The sequence below is a fragment of the Phoca vitulina genome, unplaced genomic scaffold, assembly GCF_004348235.1.
Source record: "Phoca vitulina isolate PV1807 unplaced genomic scaffold, GSC_HSeal_1.0 scaffold2, whole genome shotgun sequence".
Taxonomy (NCBI): domain Eukaryota; kingdom Metazoa; phylum Chordata; class Mammalia; order Carnivora; family Phocidae; genus Phoca; species Phoca vitulina.
In genome coordinates, this window is record NW_022589705.1 from 30,869,893 (window position 1) to 30,888,668 (window position 18,776).

The following is an 18,776-nucleotide window of genomic DNA, read 5'->3' on the forward strand; positions in this document are numbered from 1 at the left end:
AATAAGTGATTTTCCATGCTGAGCTAACAAAAGAACCACTCAAACTTTTTTTAAAATTTCTTAGTCTTTTTTTATTTTTTTTTATTTATTTTTATTTTTATTTTTTAAAGATTTTATTTATTTATTTGAGAGAGAGAGAATGAGAGGGAGGAGGGTCAGAGGGAGAAGCAGACTCCCTGCCGAACAGGGAGCCTGATGTGGGACTCGATCCTGGGACTCCAGGATCATGACCTGAGCCGAAGGCAGTCGCTTAACCAACTGAGCCACCCAGGCACCCTCTTAGTCTTTTTTTAAATTGAAATCTATATAAGGGACATAAAATATTATATTAGTTTCAGATATACAGCATAATGATTCGATATATGTGTATATTGAGAAATGATCACCACAATAGGTCTAGTTAATATCCATAGAATATTTTTCCTAAGGAAATATTAATCAGTTATTAGAGTTGTCATGCATACTCAGAATACAATACAGAATGTTAAAATACAACACACATACTTTACACCTAGGCTGTTTAAGTCAGAAGGAACTGACAGACTATACTGCCTCAGTATTTTCGTTTTAAATACCTCAGACCATTACATTAACTATAATTAGAGACTTTAGGTGAGTCAAAACATTACTTGAATATTTCACTTATTTGGGAAAGAAGCCCAGGATAACTCTCAAACCTGGGCCGTGTGTCAACAGCAGCCTTTCAGAAGACCAACCCCTCCTACATATACTGAGCCTCTGGATGGATTTTTAGGAAATGCCCCAATTTTTATATCTTATTTCTTAGGGCACCAGAGGCAGCCCAGGAAGAACGGGACTGGCGGGGTCTCCAGGTCCTCGAGGAGCCAAGGGCTCATCAGGCCTTCCGGGAAGCCCAGGGGTTCCAGGCCCAAAGGTACTTTTCACATTTTTTTCTGATAGATGAACAGCACTATTGACAAACGTATTGTCCCTGAGTTCATTGGCTAGATCACAGGATGGTAAGATTAATAGCTTTTAGTAAATTTGACCAAAAATAAATACACATTAGGAGGAAAAGGAAAGTGTGTGGCCTGGACATACTCATCTCCTGTGATAGCCACAGTGGATGTAATTTGCCAGAACAACTCATTAACTCAGTATTGGCAATGCTTTAAAAAATGCTCTTTGACTCGTTCTGTTTCTTCTTTCCTGTCATCCACCTTCTCCTAAAAAGAGAAATCTTATTTACTTCCAGAGACATACTTTCTTAGAAACACTTCCTATTCCTCTGAATCTGAATCTAACCAACCAATTAATAAATCTGATTAGAGTAGAGCTTATTTCTTAGAGTCAAAGTGATCATAATTAAATCTTGGATTAACATTCATTTTATGGAGTAGTGTATATTCAATAAGGCTTTCTAAACAAAACCTGTTTTAGAATTATCTCAATGCAGAATTGACCCATACAACCCACACAACTTTAGTTCAGTATCTAAAGCAATTTCATAAAAGACAAGGATTAAGATGTTGGCACCCTCATCATTATCACCTCTTAATTTGATTTTCATAGTTCCACTCCTAAAGAATGTATTCTGGTATTCTGACCCATATGGGTAAACTGGAAATGACTCATCCCTTTCGACTAAAATTCAATGTAGCTGAGCCACGGCTAAAACTAGGAAGTGAAATAAAATTCCTATCTCTCAAGTATGAGTTGGCAATAAAAAGGATCCATATTTGTCACGTCCCAAAGTTGTATCTTTGTTTCCAGACAGTGAAGAATAATTTGCTAATCTTAAAGAATCTTTGATCAAAATCTACCAAGTATCATTTTTCATTAACCTATCTCTAAACTCCTCCTGATTCTTATTTTTAGAGGTGGTGTGAAAGATACTGCAACTTTCATTTCAAAAATGAAATAAATTTAGAAAAGACTTAACTTTTACAAATAGAACAGTGGTGCTTAAGTATATCTTTAAAGTGGAATTTTAGGAGATGAAGGGAATATATACGAAAGGGAACCTTGGGAAACAAGTAATGGAAATTTCTTAATGATAGGATTGAAAAGATAACCATGGCAAAAACCAGGGTTCACACTTCAGGATACCATGCTCTGTTTCTGATATCAGCTGAATCATCTCTGTATGGTGAGGAAAACACAGCAAAATAATGCCAATTCAAATAAAATACAAATTCCATTATATATAAACACCCCCTCACACATACCACCTCTCACCATTCTCTCTTTAACCCCACTATCCTCCTCATAGTTTTTAGGTTCCCCCTTCCCTCTTCTTTCCACACTTATGACCACAATCCCTGGAATTCTTTCTCCACTGTTACACTTATCGCTTATTATAATCAAATATGACTGTGTGAAAATATTGGCAGGGAGAATGACCATGCAGAATTTGATTTCCCCAGTGCCTTGTACTTATGCCTAAGGATGGACCTGTATTTGGGTTTCATTTAAAACCCAATATGTTTGTAGATTCTAAAGTCAAGATCACCTTTCTTTCTTTCTTTCTTTCTTTTTTTTTTTTGTCCATAGGGTGAACAAGGACTACCTGGTCAACCTGGCATTCAAGGTAAAAGAGGTCACCGAGGAGCACAAGGTGATCAAGGACCATGTGGAGAGCCTGGTCTGAAAGGGCAGCCTGTATGTGCCAACTCAGAAATTCACTAAGTATTATTATTCTACAGGCCAGGCCACCATTGCACAATAATGATTATCCTGTCTGTTCATATTGCAGGGAGAACATGGTGTTCAAGGTTTGACAGGTTTCCAAGGATTCCCAGGCCCCAGAGTATGTTTACACATTTTCTGCTATTCATCAGAAAGATGTCGAAATACCAATATTTAGTCTCTGACTTGAGCCTTTGTATTTCTTAATCTGCAAAATATCCATTGGTACAGTTATATATTTGAATTTTGAATATTAAATATTAATTTTAAATTTTATGTAGCTATATATTTTCCTACCAATTTTATTGAATAACTCACCTTTGTCCCCTCATATTCCATTTTCCCAAACTTTTTTTAGTTTATTTTATTATGTTAATCATCATACATTACATCATTAGTTTTTGATGTAGTGTTCCATGATTCATTGTTTGCATATAACATTTCATTTTGAAAATTTTCAAACATACAGCAAAGTTGAGAGAATGAATGAAAACCCATATATCTATTACCTAGATTCTACCATAACTTTTTATTCTACCTGCTATCATGAATCTCTCTGTCCCTCTCTCCCTCTCTGGATTCATTTTGGTATACTTCAAAGTAACTTGCATACTTCAGAACAATTCCTCCATAGTACTTCAGCATGTACATCATTAACTATCCGTTTACATTAACATTCCATTTTTTAAGAGCCGACTCAATAGATTGTTACAAGATTATTTCACTTATAAAATGTTCATATAGAATTAAAGATTTTGACTTTTTATTTTTATTATATTTTTAGGGTCCTGAGGGAGATGTTGGCGTTGTTGGAATATCAGGTCCTAAAGGTCCTATTGGGCAGAGAGTAAGTATAAAGTCATTCTACTTGCTGGGAAATTGTGATTCTTTGCTTATTGTGGGAATTAGCATTAAGAACTCTAAAATTAATATACTCCAAATTAATAACTTAATAAAATGACTTTTAAGATAGAAACTCAGTAGATCCCATGCAAAGGTTCTCAGCCTTTTTCAGTTCATATATTAATTTGAGCAAAGGACAACATAGACCACCCATTTTCCCAGTTCTTACTTTAGAAAATATATATCAGAATTAATGTTGATACTGGATAATGTATTTATTAACTCACACTAGGAACAAAAACATAAAGCAGTTTCATGTTATAAGCATTAATACAACCAGAGACCAGCCCCACACACCACTTGGAGGAGGCTTGCCACCAGAGTTCCTCACACCACACTTTGAAAAATATTTCCCAATAGCTATGTTTTCCCAGCTCAGAGGTATATCCCTGGAGAGTGATGAGGAACTGCTTAAAGAGTTGCAAAGACTGGTGTTTGAAGAACTCCAGTTAGCTGTTTAGTGCCTAGAATTGCAAACTGTAGCAAATAGAAATAGCGATAGGTAAGCCATCAGCAATTACTGGTTTTTGTTTGTTTGTTTTGCCTTTTGTTTTCTTTTTGTTTTCATTAACCACAGTCTCCTAATTGATGAGATGATCTATAAAACTGAAAAAAAAAAAAAGCTATAAAACCAAAGAGTGGTTTGACTTTAGCAGTAGCACCCCCTTAACTAACAGCAGCTACTGGGGCAAGGGTGGAGACAGCAGAAAGAAGAAGGAGACAGGTCCAGAAACAGGAGAAAGGAATCTTAAAGAACTTTACAGCTGAAAACCACTATCTTGTGCAAAATATTAAATGAAAAGTCAAATTTTTGAAATCCTACACCCCTTCTCCAACCCTTATAATAAATTATTTTCGGTAATGCAGAGGTCAGTGTTTTCATGAGAAATATTTGTTTAAAGACCCGCCTCAACATTTCTTCAGGTGCAAATTTATTAGTTATTTTTATGATTTCCGAAGAACCATGGAAAGTTGGTGCTTTTATATAAGGCCCAATTCTTGATTATCCACAGGTGGGTTATATGTGGACAGGCTTCTTTATAATAAATATCACTTTTAAGTTCTTACATATATTAAGTTCTCTATTAATTAAATACCTTCATTCTAGTTTTACGAAGCTTTCTCAATTAACTAGTCCTTTCTTGATATTGTCAAAGAGAAGTTGGCTCCCTGCCTCGCATCTGTCCTAAGCAGAATCTTACCAAGTGCTGGGTCTCTTTAGGCCAGAGTCTGAGCCTATACTGCTTTGCAGCTCCAGAAACTTTATCAGTTCACCAACAGTAAAGTTCTGGTAACTGCTCACAAATACTAATTTATAATTGCAGATATCTCTTATTAAGTCATTATAAAGACAATGAAAAGTCACGATAGGTTACTATTTAGCAAAAAACTATTATTTACCAGTGTTCAGGTTGTGACCCTTATATCATTTAATCCTGATAAAAATCCTGTGTGAGATGATATTATCCCCATTTTTCAGGTGGGGAAACTAAGTCTCTGAAAGGTAATTTGCTCAAAGAGCCAAAATTTGAATCCACAGCTGATTGGCCAAATAATATGTTATAAGGTTGCCTGCTAATTGCATAATTAGAATATAGAATGGATATTAAGTGGCCTAGTAACTAGTTCTTGCTCAATAATCAATAAATACTAGATGATTAAATTAAATTAATTGAAGTAGGAAATTTGGATTAATTGTTCTTCATCTCAAAGATGTATTTATGTAGTTAGCTGGTACCAACCATTAAAATCATAACACCTCAGAGGCGCCTGGGTGACTTAGTCCATTAAGTCTCTGACTCTTAACTTCAGCTCAGGTCATGATGTCAGGCTTGTGAAATGGAGCCCCGCCTCGTGCTCCTTGCTGGGCGTGGAGCCTGCTTGAGATTCTCTCTCTCCCTCTTCCTCTGCCTCTCCCCCACCACCTCTCTCTCCCTCTCTAAAAGTATAAAATATATAATAAATAATAAAATAATAACACCTCATGTTTCAGACACATTTAGATAAACATAGACAATTTTTTGCTGTTTGGCCTACTATTTTCTAGAGTTCATGTATACCTCTCCATTCTTTTAACAAATCATTATTTTAGAGAGTCAGATCATGGTGAAGTTCATTAGATGAAAACTTTGCTGACTTTTTTCAGTGATAAACCAGTCTAGGGCTTAAATTTGATTAGGTTAAGAAATCAACTCTCTTGATTTGATTGTGGATCTTTGAGATTTGGGTACCATATTTACAAATTATCACTTAAAGTCAGTCTTTGTATTTAAAAGTGATTCCATTAGATTTACTTTTATAGTACCAGCTAATTTATCTCATTCTAGGGTATCTGTGGATGGACTTTATGACATAATGATCTCAATTGCTAGTATTTTCTGTACCTTGGCAGGAGTTGGACAAAGAGAAAGCCTATTAGATAACTACGTTTAAGAATTCAGGTTAAGTGTGAGCCAGAAAGACTGAAATTTGCTGCGAGTGGGAGTGGGGGTTGAGGGAAAATAACTACAACAGGTATTTTGTATTCATAAAAAAGTGGTAAGTCAGACAGAGAAAGGAAAATACAGTATGATCTTACTTGTATGTGGAATCTAAAAAATAAAACAAGCCAACAAAACAAAACTGAAGCAGATACATAGATAAAAGGAAACAAACTGTTGGTAACTAGAGGGGAGGGGTTGGGGGCAGGCAAAATAGGTGAGGGGAATTAAGAGGTACAAACTTCCAGTTATAAAATAAGTAAGTCATGAGGATGTAATTTACAGAATAGGAAATGTAGTCAGTAATATTGTAATAGCTTTGTATACTAGGTAGTAACTAGACTTAATGTGGGGTCATTTTGTAATGCATAAAAATATTGAGTCACTGTGATGTACACCTGAAACTAATAGGATATTGTATGTGAGTTATACTTCAATAAAAAAAAAAAGATAGGTTCCATACATAGTTAGGGAAGAGTTGACCAGATTGAGCTTATTCAAAGTTATCTTCATAATCAATAACAGCTTACAGTTTCAAAATCATTTTTCACATTTAATTCTCACAATGGCCCTATGACACAGGCAATCTTATTTAACAGATGGAGAAACTGAAGTTGGTCACATATGATGTTCTGTGTTTCTTTCCCAAACCTTCTCTCAATTCCATACTGCATGTCACTCAGATATCTCCTTCAACGTTTATAAAGAAAGTTATTCAAAATTTTTTTTCTTTTTTTTATTATTATGTTCAGTTAGCCAGCATATAATACATCATTAGTTTTTTTTTTAAAGATTTTTTTTTTAAAGATTTTATTTATTTATTTGAGAGAGAGAGAATGAGAGAGAGCACATGAGAGGGGGGAGGGTCAGAGGGAGAAGCAGACTCCCTGCCAAGCAGGGAGCCTGATGCGGGACTCGATCCAGGGACTCCAGGATCATGACCTGAGCCGAAGGCAGTCGCTTAACCAACTGAGCCACCCAGGCGCCCAATACATCATTAGTTTTTGATGTAGTGTTCAACGATTCATTAGTTGTGTGTAACACCCAGTGCTCATCACCACACGTGCCCTCCTTAATACCCATCACCCGGTTACCCATCCCCCCACCCCCCCCTTCTGTAACCCTCAGTTTGGTTCCCGGAGTCCAGGGTCTCTCATGGTTTGTCTCCCTCTCTGATTTCTTCCCATTCGGTTTTCCCTCCCTTCCCCCATGGTCCTCAGTGCTATTCCTTATGTTCCACATATGAGTGAAACCATATGATTGTCTTTCTCTGCTTGACTTATTTCACTTAGCATAATCCCCTCCAGTTCCATCCATGTCGATGCAAATGGTGGGTATTCATCCTTTCTGATGGCTGAGTAATATTCCATTGCATATATGAACCACATCTTTTTTATTTTGTTCATCATTCTATGTAGTCTTTTTATGTAAAGTGATTGCATTTGTTATGTAACGACCCACATGTAAAATGGCATCATTGAAATTATCACCGTATAAAAATTGTGATGCTGATTTATCAGTTTGTTAGAAGTTATACAGATGTAACTCTCCTGATAGGAATCTATAATAATATATAGAATTGTGTCACATACGGCAAATCAAAAGTACTATGATTTCTTCTGATACTATGAGATTTTATACTAAAAACTGGAATTATGTGGACATGGACTATTTTACCATTGCACAAGAAATTTTCTAGAATTTTTCTGCATTATACTGGCAGTGAGACTGACTGATTTTCTTTTACCTCAACAGGGAAACACTGGCCCCTTTGGCAAAGAAGGTATAATAGGCCCAACAGGTAGAACTGTAAGTTTGTTACAATATAGGTCTTCCTTTTCTTTTTCATATTCTTGTTTTTTCCTCTTTAACCCTATTTCTAGAGTAATCCAAAAAGGATCACCCTGGCTATTTGAGAAGCCAAGGGCAAAAATAGATGTACATTTTCATTTAGAAGGTGGTTCCTGAGAACTTAGAGATCATATGTGTAATGAAGGGGGTGTATATAGTGAGGTAGACACTTAAAACTTGAGTTAAGAAAGGAAAATAGAACTGGAGCAGGGGAGAAGGGGCTGAGCATCATTAGTATAGAGGTGATCACTAAAGCAATAAAAGGAATCCATTTTCTGAAGGAGAAAGCTTAGCAAAAGAACTGCAGGCAGCCAAGATTTGAGTCTTTGGAAGTGCCGACCTACTATAAAGGAAAGAGACAGTTGGTGGGAATACCAGGAAAACAGAAAAGCACAAGGTTCAGATAGATGAGTTTCAAGTAAGGAGTGGTTAACAGTGATCTTTAAGAAAATAAATTGTAGTAGAAGATAAAGTACAGACTGCAGTAAGGAAGGAAATAAATATAAATATTTAATAACTTTTCTCAAATTCCTGCCAAACTTTTGAAGTAGGTATTATTTCTATTTAAGACATGGGGAAACAGATTAAGTTTACAGAGGTTCACCTAGTTATTCATGGTGGTACAACTAGTGAATTACATAGGTGATGTTTCTTCCTTCAAGATCAGTGCTCTTTCTGCCCCCATTCAAGCTGTGTCTGGACAGGAAACTGAGACAGTTAGTAGAGGCCGGTGCCTTTAGAAATTTGAGTATGAAGTAAAACAGAAAAATAAGACAATGGTTGGCAGAGTGGTCAGGGGAGAGTTTTACAATACTAACAGTAGTGTAAACCTATAAGAGGAAGAACCCAATAGGTAGGGACAAGTTGAGATTTGGAAAGGAAAGAGGTATTCCCTGCCGGGAATCAATATTTTGAATCCTTTGAAAGTATTATATGGAGAGGCACACAGTCTTAATATATAAAATGGAATGCTTTGAGTATAAAGTATATTCTCTTTGATAAATTAGGGAAGAATTTCCCACCAAAACTGCTGAATTTTTGGTTTTACAAAATAAAAAGTGTAACTCACCATTTCTCTAGATTTTTAGCATTTACCACTCAGAGCTATATTCAGCATTTACCACTCAGAGCTATGTAAGCGGGAGAATTCTCAGATTTTGGTGGGTGGTTCTTCAGCAAGCTAAGAAACACAAATTTGTGATTACTGAATGATTGTTGTCCTCTGTCAAAAAATGTGAAAATTTAATTGGTCAAGGAAACTATAATAAAGAAATGGCTCAATTAAAATATCTTTTGTTTATAGATAGTTCTTAAAGGTCCTTATGATATTCAACATGCACACCAAATATTTTCCATATTCCATTTTTTCCATTCCAAAGAAACTTCTAAGAAAAATTCACTATGAAAGAATAAGCACTTGAGAATGGCCAATACTTTGTGGGAAAAAAAGAAAAAATAGTGGTGGGGGATGAAAGACTTGCTTTTCCAAATAAGGAAACATTACTTCTAAGTCATTGTAAATGAAACTATATGGTAGTACAAAGGAATAAACAAATAGATGAGTGTAAACAGGCTAGAGCCCAGAATTAGATCTCAGAATATATAGGAATTTAATTATAACAAAAATGGTATATCTGGATGATTGGGGCTGTAAATTAATAGGAACCCAGAATCAAACTGGTTTTAATAATAAGGAAATTTATATCACATATGGGAAGCCCAGAGGTAGGAAGGGCTTCAGATTTGGTTAACTTAGTGACTCAATCATGTTATCTAAGACCAGGTTCTTTCCATGTCTCTACTCTGCCATCCTGAGTGTTAGCTTCATAATTAGGCTTCTAGCAAGATGACTACAATTTCTCAGCAATTACATCCAGACATAATTATCCAATGTGAAAACAGCCCTATCTTGGGAAAAAATAAAGTTTTTTTCCAGAAGTCTCCCATAGCATTTTTCCTCATGTCCATTGATCAGCCACATGCCCATTCCTATACCAGTGATAGGGAAAGGAGATGGAATTATTTTTAGTCCTACTGTTGCTGTAAGAAATTGGAACCCTCTTTCACGCAACTTCTTTAATCTTTTTTTTTAAAGACTTTAAAGTATAAAAAAAAATCTAGAAAGCTGAAGTGTAGCTTAAGGGTTGAGAAGACCTTTTATATAAGAAAGGAAATCTTAAAACTATATAAAAGAACAGAATATGTGTTTGCTTGAAAATTTTAAAATTTTGAATGGAAAAAGATTCCATAAACAAAATTAATATAAGCTGGGGAAAAGTAATTGCAAAAACATAAATGACTTCATGTATAAAGAGCTCTTACAAGTTGGTATGAAAAAGATAGAAAACTCAATAGAAAATTGAAGAACAAATCCAAAAGGTCAATATTTATTTGGAAAGATGCTCTCGTAACTTACAGTCACAGAATGCAAATTAAAGTAATAATAAGATATTATATCTAACTTCTCAGAAGGGTATTAGGGAAAACAGTCACTAGTAGAAATGTGAATTATAGCCTTCATGGAAAGATATTTGTTAAAATGTAAGTGCATATACCTTATGACCAATCAGTTCCACCTGGAGGAATTTTTGCCACAGAAATTAAGCACTCAGTACACTAAGGAATGTTTACAAAGATTTTTTTCACAGTAATGGCTGTATTACCAAAACTTGAAATCACATGTTCATCTGTAAAAGAATGGTTGTGTAAACCATGGTCTAGCCATTTCATAGAATACTACGCAACTATTAAAAACAGTTATATCTAGTTCAGCTGCCTTGTGGTTGTTCATGATGTATTAAGTGTGAAAAATCTGATGCATACAAGAGTATATAATATGATATCAGTATTATGAAATATAACAAATCACCCCATACATACATAAATATATTTGTCAATACTGATGAGGAAAAAAGGTATGAAAACCGTACATACCAATTTGTTAATACTGGGCTGGAGGTGGGGGGGGGGGCATAAAAACAAGTTCTATAAAGGTATCTTAAAAATTAGTTTTTGAAAGTTAATATCCCGGTTTAAAAGGAGTTCAGAACAAGACAGGAAACACAAAAGAAGTGATATCAGTGGTGAAATAATGAGATCGTATTTTTAACCTGCAAGATGAACAAAGAATGATAGTACATGGTGTGTCAGAAGACATACACTCCCATATATTGCAGGCGTGCATGCAATCTCAAACAAACTTTCTGGAGGACAATTTTTATAGAGTACAAGGATAGTTGTCACAGTGGTATCATGATCAAAATTAGAAATAATCTAATAGGAAATTCAATAAAAAGATTATACTTGATTAAGCACAAATAAGCATTATAATTATCTGGAAGAATGTGGATTAATATGGAAAATATTCATAACATATTGTGAAAGTATAAATTCAGGTTTTGAAAAGATGAATAGTAGTATCTCATTTTTAAAATAAAAAATACATATGTAATTTCCACAAGGATGAAAACAAAAATATTAGCAGAAATTTTTTAAATAGTAGGTCCGTCTAATAACAGACTATACTTTCTCTTCAAGTGTACATGGAAAATCACTGAAATAGACCATATTTTGAATCATTAAAAAACTTTTTACTAAACTTAAAAGAACTGAAGTCATACAAGGTATGTTCTATGGCCATAATGGAATTAAAGTAAAAATCAGTAAACTGGAAAGATAATAAGAAAATCTCCAAACACTTGAAAATTAAACCATGTGCTTCTAAATTATCCATGGATCAAAGAGAAAGTCTCAAGGAAAGTTAGAAAATATTTCAAACTGAATGTTCTTGTATACAACATAGCAAAGTTTGTGGGATGTAGCTCAGAAGGAGGAATAGAAAGAGAAAATGAAAGAAAAGGAGGACATCACCCTAGAAACAAGGTTTTCAAAGGCTGAGGTAAACAATATTAGAAGAATTTAATCTGGTAACTTCCCTTCTAAATTGATCTGTATTTGATTGTCAGATAAGCTGTTTTGACTTAACTGAGTGCTTGTTATCCCTGTCTCACTTTGTGCACAACATGATAAATCAATAAATTGTTTTTGTTTATGTTTTGCTTTGCTTACTTTAGGAAAAGGAAACTAGAATTTATATAAATTTGCTAAAGAAGTCTTGCTAGATAAAACAAAAACATAAGTTATCATGTTTCTGTATATAGCCTCAACTACATTGGGTAAATAACCCAGTAGCACTAAACCAACATTTTTTGTTTTCTTGTAGGGACCCAGAGGTGAAAAAGGCATTAGAGGTGAAACTGTAAGTTTAAATTTGTGGTTATACTATCACTTGTCACTAGGCTATGTAAGTTCCATAAAAGCAAGGGCCTTGTTTGATTTTTTTCATTATTATGTCTCTAATACTTGTGGAATAAAAATAAAATTACAGTTTTCAGGAAGTAGAACTAATCTATGTGGTACATTGTAGTGAGACCTGAATATAACCCCTAAACATGTTTAAGAACCTGCCAGTCCAATTCTTGCCAGGCACTGTGTGAAATGGCATATTTGCCTTGTCGGGCGTCAGGCATTTGCTCTGTGAGCCTTCTACACCAGTGCTGGGGGAAGAGCACAGCCAGGTCGCCTTAGGGGTATGGCCGCTGTGTCCGGTCAGTGCCCAAGAGGGGCAAAGCAGAAGCAAATCATGAGCTATATATTGCAGCCAACTGGAAACAATTGTGAGAAGATGGACAAAAGGTACATAGCACATTCTGGCCCTCTATGGCTTACGCTGGCACTATTTCCTACTTTTCTGGGATGCCAGTTCTTCCAGGTTAAAGAAGATATTTTGTAAAGAGGCCACTTTCCCAGCAGAGATTCTGCTGAACTTACTAAAGCACCAGCTTAAACAGAGCGCAGGCATGGAGTAAAATGAGGGGGAGTGAAACCAAGTACAGAAGGCAAATAAGAATAAACTTAAAGGTTGCAGAAAAGTCTTGCTTAAAAGGTAATGAAATTACATTGACAGCTGACATTTTCTCTTTTCACTGTAGAGTATGCTTGGGACTCTGAATAAGTAAGTTGCAGTTATGTTAATTAGCTGAAGAAGGGAAATTAAGTGATTTTAGATAGCCTAAGAATCCCCAGAGGGATCAAATCAGGGTTAGGAAACCGCAAGGCCCTATGACAATGTCACAGGCAAATCGTATGAAAGAAAATTCAGCGGCTCTGACGGATTGCAAATTCAGCGGATTATGCCTGAAATTTTAGGTTGTGCTGATAGACATATGGCATCCAGAATAAAGCAGGTGGTGGCACCAGTCAGGCCATCCCCACAGGGGAACATGGACAAAAGTCAAGCACATTCAGAGAAGGGCTCTCTCAGATCAGTGATCTATCTGGGAGCCATGTCCTGGAAAAACCAGTCGAAATAGCTGGAATGTTTTGCCCTTGCCAGACTTCTGCAACCTGAGCATCCCTTTCCTTTGTTCTCACTGCTCTCTCTTCACTTCCCGAGTTTTGCACCTGTTTTTTTCTTGCCCATGCTCTTTATCCCTGTAGTTCCTATTCATGAAGTTGTAATTTAAAGATAATTTGCTCAAGGTGGACTTACTTGCTCACACTTTATCCTCAACCCAACTGCCACCTGTGGACATAATAACTAGTAGTCAGGACATAGTACAAAGCCTGGGAAGTGTTCCTTAGTCTCGACTTAAATGTCCTCTTCTCAGAGAGGCTTTTTCTCACTAGCCTATGTAAAATAGCAATGCCCCCATCTGCCTGAGATTCCCTATCTTCTCTTAATCTGCTTCCTTACAACCTGACATATTACGTATTTATTTGGGTTTCTTGCTTTTTATATCTCTCCTCACTAGATTATGGGCTCCATGACACAGACAGTTTTATCTGTTGTTTGTCATAAAGCTGTGTCTGTAACACCTAAGATGGTGCCTACCTTACAGCTCGTGTTCAATAAACATTTAGTAAATTACCGGTGAATGAATTAGAAAACATTTGAGGTGTTAGGACATGATAGTTGTCTTTAAACATTTGAAAGGAAGAATCTGTATAATATGAGTGACTCTCGAGGATAAATTTTAAATTGTTTATTTGTTGAATTGAATTTTCCATTTCTGTGTTTAAGTAACTGACTGCCTAAAGACTTCTAGGTACCTATTATGTTTCCGAATATATCCTCAAGGCGGAGGATGATCCTCAAATAATACCAGTACGTGGGGCATTTTTGGAATGAATTTTTATTAGCCAAGATCTATTGTATTGAGACAAATATGATACTTCGCTCTTCATACAAAGATCAGAAATGTAAGAATCTATCAAGCAGGATTTATAAATCTTATTTTTCAATCTTCTGTGAGGATGGCATAAGAATTTATAAAGCTATGCCATTTTATACCAAGACCAAATCATTACTCAATGCCTTAAAATTAAAAAAAAAAAAAAGGTTACAGCTCATTATACAACACATGAATGTAGCCCCTTTAGAATAAATTTGGGTTTCTTGGCTAGGAAGCTTTATATCTTCTACAATTTAACATTATAAACTCTAGTGTTGGTCCCAAATAGGTCCTCTCCACCGCTAAGAAAGTTGTTTTTGTATTGCCATATATTAAAGAGTGACTTTTTCCTTTCTATTCTATATTTGCTCCATATCTGCCTGTATGTGCTCCATATCTGCCTGCCTATGGACTATTTTAAAAATAAGTCCTCGCACTCCTATATATATATATATATATATATAGGCATATATATAGAGAGATATATATATATATGCTCTAAACTGACCCAGAGTTTTATGACATCTTAAGAAGCCTTCCTAGCATATAGTGTGTAGAGCCCCTTCCTCTCCCCTGCTTCAAAACTATTATGTTAATGGCAAATTAATCTTAAAAAGTTATAAAAATCTCCTGGTTTCCATGAGGCACCAAACACCGTTAGAATGTGATTAATTTATGAAGTAAGTAATGCAAAAATGATCACCAGAAATATAAGATACAATTAGTAAAAAAATAAAATTTTAACTCATAACAAAAATAATACCCTGGTGTCAATCATCTGAAAAGGATTTTGACAAAATGACACAACTTGAAACATATAGCTTAAAGCCACAGAAGTGGAAAAAATAGAGAATGATCTCAGCATTTAAATTTTTAGATTAGCTGCCTCATTTTTATAGCATATTATTTAATGAAAATCAGTAAAATGTTGAAGAATACAATTGACATTTTCTCACATATTATGTCTAAGTTCATGTGTCTTTACAGTTCTTGATTAGCAGAATTATCTTATTTGCCTCCAGTTTGAAAGTGAAGAAGATGCCTTATAAGGAAAAGCTAAGTTATGGGAAAATATGTCCTAAATATTAACAAATTAAGAATTTAAAGTACATATGTATATGATTCTTTTTAAAATTCATAGATAGTATAATTCATCCAAATAAAAAATTATCAAACTCTTTTAATTCAAATACATACTTCCTTATATTCATACAAACTTCAAATTTAAAATTCCCAACTTGTATGTGTGTGGTCACCTTCTTTCTTCAAATATAAAATATGAAGAAGAAAATTGATAAAATGTTTGAAAATCACAATTTTAAAGTGAATCTTAGAGATTTATCTTCACCAAATCTTGTTACAGTTGAGATATCTGAGATTTAAATGTGTAGCAACTCACTCAAGGACATACAGTTAATTAGGTACAGAGATAAGACCAGAGCCCAGGTCTCCCAATTCCCACACTATTGTACTTTTCTATTAATTATAGTATGTCTCAGAAAATAAGCTTTAGGAGCAACTTGGGCAAGAAGATGGTATAAGATAGATACATGCATACATACATACATACATTAAGAATACCTCAGCCATTTATATGGCAGATTCCACATGAGTAGATTCCTAATTGTAGTTATCTTCTGTTCCTTATAATTCACTGATTCCATCCTAATCATACTACTTCTAATAAATATTATTTAATATTACTAAATTACCAATTAAACCCTCTAAATCAGTGGTTCTCAACCAGGAGCCATCTCCCCAGCTACACACACCACAGGAGACATTTGGCAATATGTAGAGACATATTTGGTTGTCACAACTGTGGAAAAGGGAGAGTTGCTAGTTGCATCTAGTGAGTAGAGACTAGGGATGCCACTAAACATCCTATAATGTAAGCTTCTCAATTTATAAATGAGAATAAGGAAGCTCTCTGTACCTAAGCCAGCCTAAAGTGAAGATTATGAAACTAAGTCAAGATTGCATTTACATAAAGGCAAACTCGGGTTCAAGGACATGCACTTACCAGTATTTTTAAAGAGTAAGAAAAAATATGTTACCTTTGGAGGATCAAATGTGAATTCTGGGATTAAATGGAAAGAGAGTCTATTTCCAATAGTAGTGCTTTGACTATGGCCAAATTATCACCATAACCATTCACATTAATTTGGTTTCCCTTTAGGAAATTAACATAGACAATCATAGTTTCATTTTAAACTGCTTTTTTATAAACTGCTTTAGATACTTTTTCTATAGTATCTAGAGAGAGTGAGCTAAAGGAATAGAAAAGAACTAATAAATGCTATATTTTTGAATAATATTTTGTTTTACTTGGCTAACTGCCTTGTTCTATGTAGTTATTTTCTTAGGGTTGTCTTGCTCTGTCTTGTTTGGTTGCAAGTATTTCATTTGATCATATTTGCGATGACCTGACTTGTTTTGGATAACAAGCTGAAAAGAAATTAATAAAATCAGCAGTAGAAATAGTTTCTTCTTTTTATGATAAATTCCTCTTTCAAAGTCAAAGATAAGACATATGTTTTGTCCTGAACCACCAGAGAGATTTTGCAAATATCAGAAATATGCCAAGTGGAGTGAAATGTCAATTGTTTATTTTTACAATGTTGTTCCAGAATGGAGAAACTTACACAGCCAAATTCATTCTGAGCCTCTATATATTTAAAGGCTATCTCCGATATGACATTTCCGTAATTTATCATGCAGCTCCTGAGGTACAAGTTTTGTACATTCTTTACTTTAAATTGTAATCATAAGCCATGCAAACTAAGAAATGGCCAGCAAGCATGGTACTGGAGTACTCTATCATTTTTTAAGTTACTATTGTTGGCTCTAGTTGTCACAGGATATTTAGAATCAACAGCTCTGGCAGTACTTAATATAAGTCAAGCATAACATCAACATTATTCAAATCTCAACTGAAGATAAATTGTGTCTTGTCATCTTTTAACCATAATCTGAATTTGACTCAATGTCATCTTAACATTCAGCTGACCATCAAATAAGTGAAAGTTTGAGCATTCTTTTTTTTTTTTTAAGATTTAATTTATTCATTTCAGAGAGAGAGAGAGAGCACAAGTTGGGGGGACAGGCAGAGGAAGAGGGAGAAGCAGACTTTCCGCCGAGCAGGGAGCTGGATGCGGGGCTCGATTCCAGGACCCTGAGATCACGACCTGAGCTGAAGGCAGACGTTTAATGACTGAGCCACCCAGGCACCCCGAGCAGACATTCTTTTTCTTTTTTAAGATTTTATTTATTTATTTGAGAGAGAGAGAGCACAAGCAGTGGGAGGGGCAGAGGGAGAAAGACAAGCAGACTCCCCGCTGATCAGGGACTTGGATGTGGAGCTGGATCCCATGACCCTGAGATCATGACCTGAGCCAAAGTCAGATGCTTAACTGACTGAGCCACGCAGGCTCGCCTTGAGCAGACATTTTTTTTATTATTATGTTATGTTAATCACCATACATTACATCATTAGTTTTTGATGTAGTGTTCCATGATTCATTGTTTGTGTATAACACTCAGTGCTCCATGCAGTACGTGCCCTCTTTAATACCCATTACCGGGCTAACCCATCCCCCACCCCCTTCCCCTCTAGAATCCTCAGTTTGTTTCTCAGAGTCCATAGTTTGAGCAGACATTCTTAACAGTGAATACTGTTGTTTCTTTCTTTTTTTTTTTTAAAGATTTTTTATTGATTTTTTGACAGAGAAAGAGACAGCGAGAGAGGGAATACAAGCAGGGGGGTGGGAGAGGGAGAAGCAGGCTTCCCACTGAGCAGGGAGTCCAATGTGGGGCTGGATCCCAGGACCCTGGGATCATGACCTGAGCCAAAGGCAGACGCTTCAGGACTGAGCCACCCAGGCGCCCCAATTACTGTTGTTTCATTTTGAAAACTGTCAACATAACTTTTCACATTTTGCTCTACACATTTTAATTATTCTAATTTCTAAATTAATACTAGTTAATTTTAACAATATCCATTCATTCAATAACAATTTTCAAACACCTGCTACAAAGTAGTCACTATTCTTGTTCCAGAAAATGAAAAGGTGACTAAGACACTCTTAAGGGTTCCTAGGGATTTTCCACTGTGTTATGTACTATGGAATGCAGAAGTGGTTGGTTGAACAGGAGAAAGGTAGCCAGGGAGGGGTGAGCAAGGTGGGTATAGGGTTTTAAAGACATACTGGAAGAGGAATTAGAGTTAAACAGACAGAGAAAGTAAGGAAGAGCATTCCTGGTCAAGGAAATAGCACATGCAAAAGAAAGCATGTGTGAAAGAACTTTGAAGATTCAGAGATCTATAAGTAGTTGGTTATGGATGGAGTGTAGGTGTGTTGGGGGGAGTAAGTAGAGGTGAGGCCCGTATTTTGAAGAGGAGGCAGTGGTGTACATTGATTAAGAACATATACTTTTTTATTCAGTTGACTTCAATTTTAATCCTAGCTCTGTCCGGTTATTTGCTGGTTGCCATTCTCTTAACTGAAATATAGCACACAACTTGGCATATAGTTAGTTCTCAAAAAGTGAGCACACGACTTAGTACGTAGTAAGTTCTCAATAAATAGTAGCTATCACTGTTAGGAAGTTTATAACTTATCTTCTAGACAATAAAGAGCCATTGAATAATCTTAACTAA

At 35.4% G+C, this 18,776-nt stretch overlaps 1 protein-coding gene across 1 annotated transcript in view; it reads left to right on the plus strand.

The window, feature by feature from the left end:
* Nucleotides 1–18,776, plus strand: part of COL24A1 (collagen type XXIV alpha 1 chain) — a 384,914-nt gene that overhangs the window by 336,769 nt on the left and 29,369 nt on the right. The window contains exons 49-54 of the mRNA XM_032424689.1: nt 788–895; nt 2,515–2,622; nt 2,717–2,770; nt 3,434–3,496; nt 7,788–7,841; nt 12,106–12,141. Of these exons, the coding sequence (XP_032280580.1) occupies nt 788–895; nt 2,515–2,622; nt 2,717–2,770; nt 3,434–3,496; nt 7,788–7,841; nt 12,106–12,141 (423 nt within the window). The remainder of the gene's footprint in view (nt 1–787; nt 896–2,514; nt 2,623–2,716; nt 2,771–3,433; nt 3,497–7,787; nt 7,842–12,105; nt 12,142–18,776) is intronic.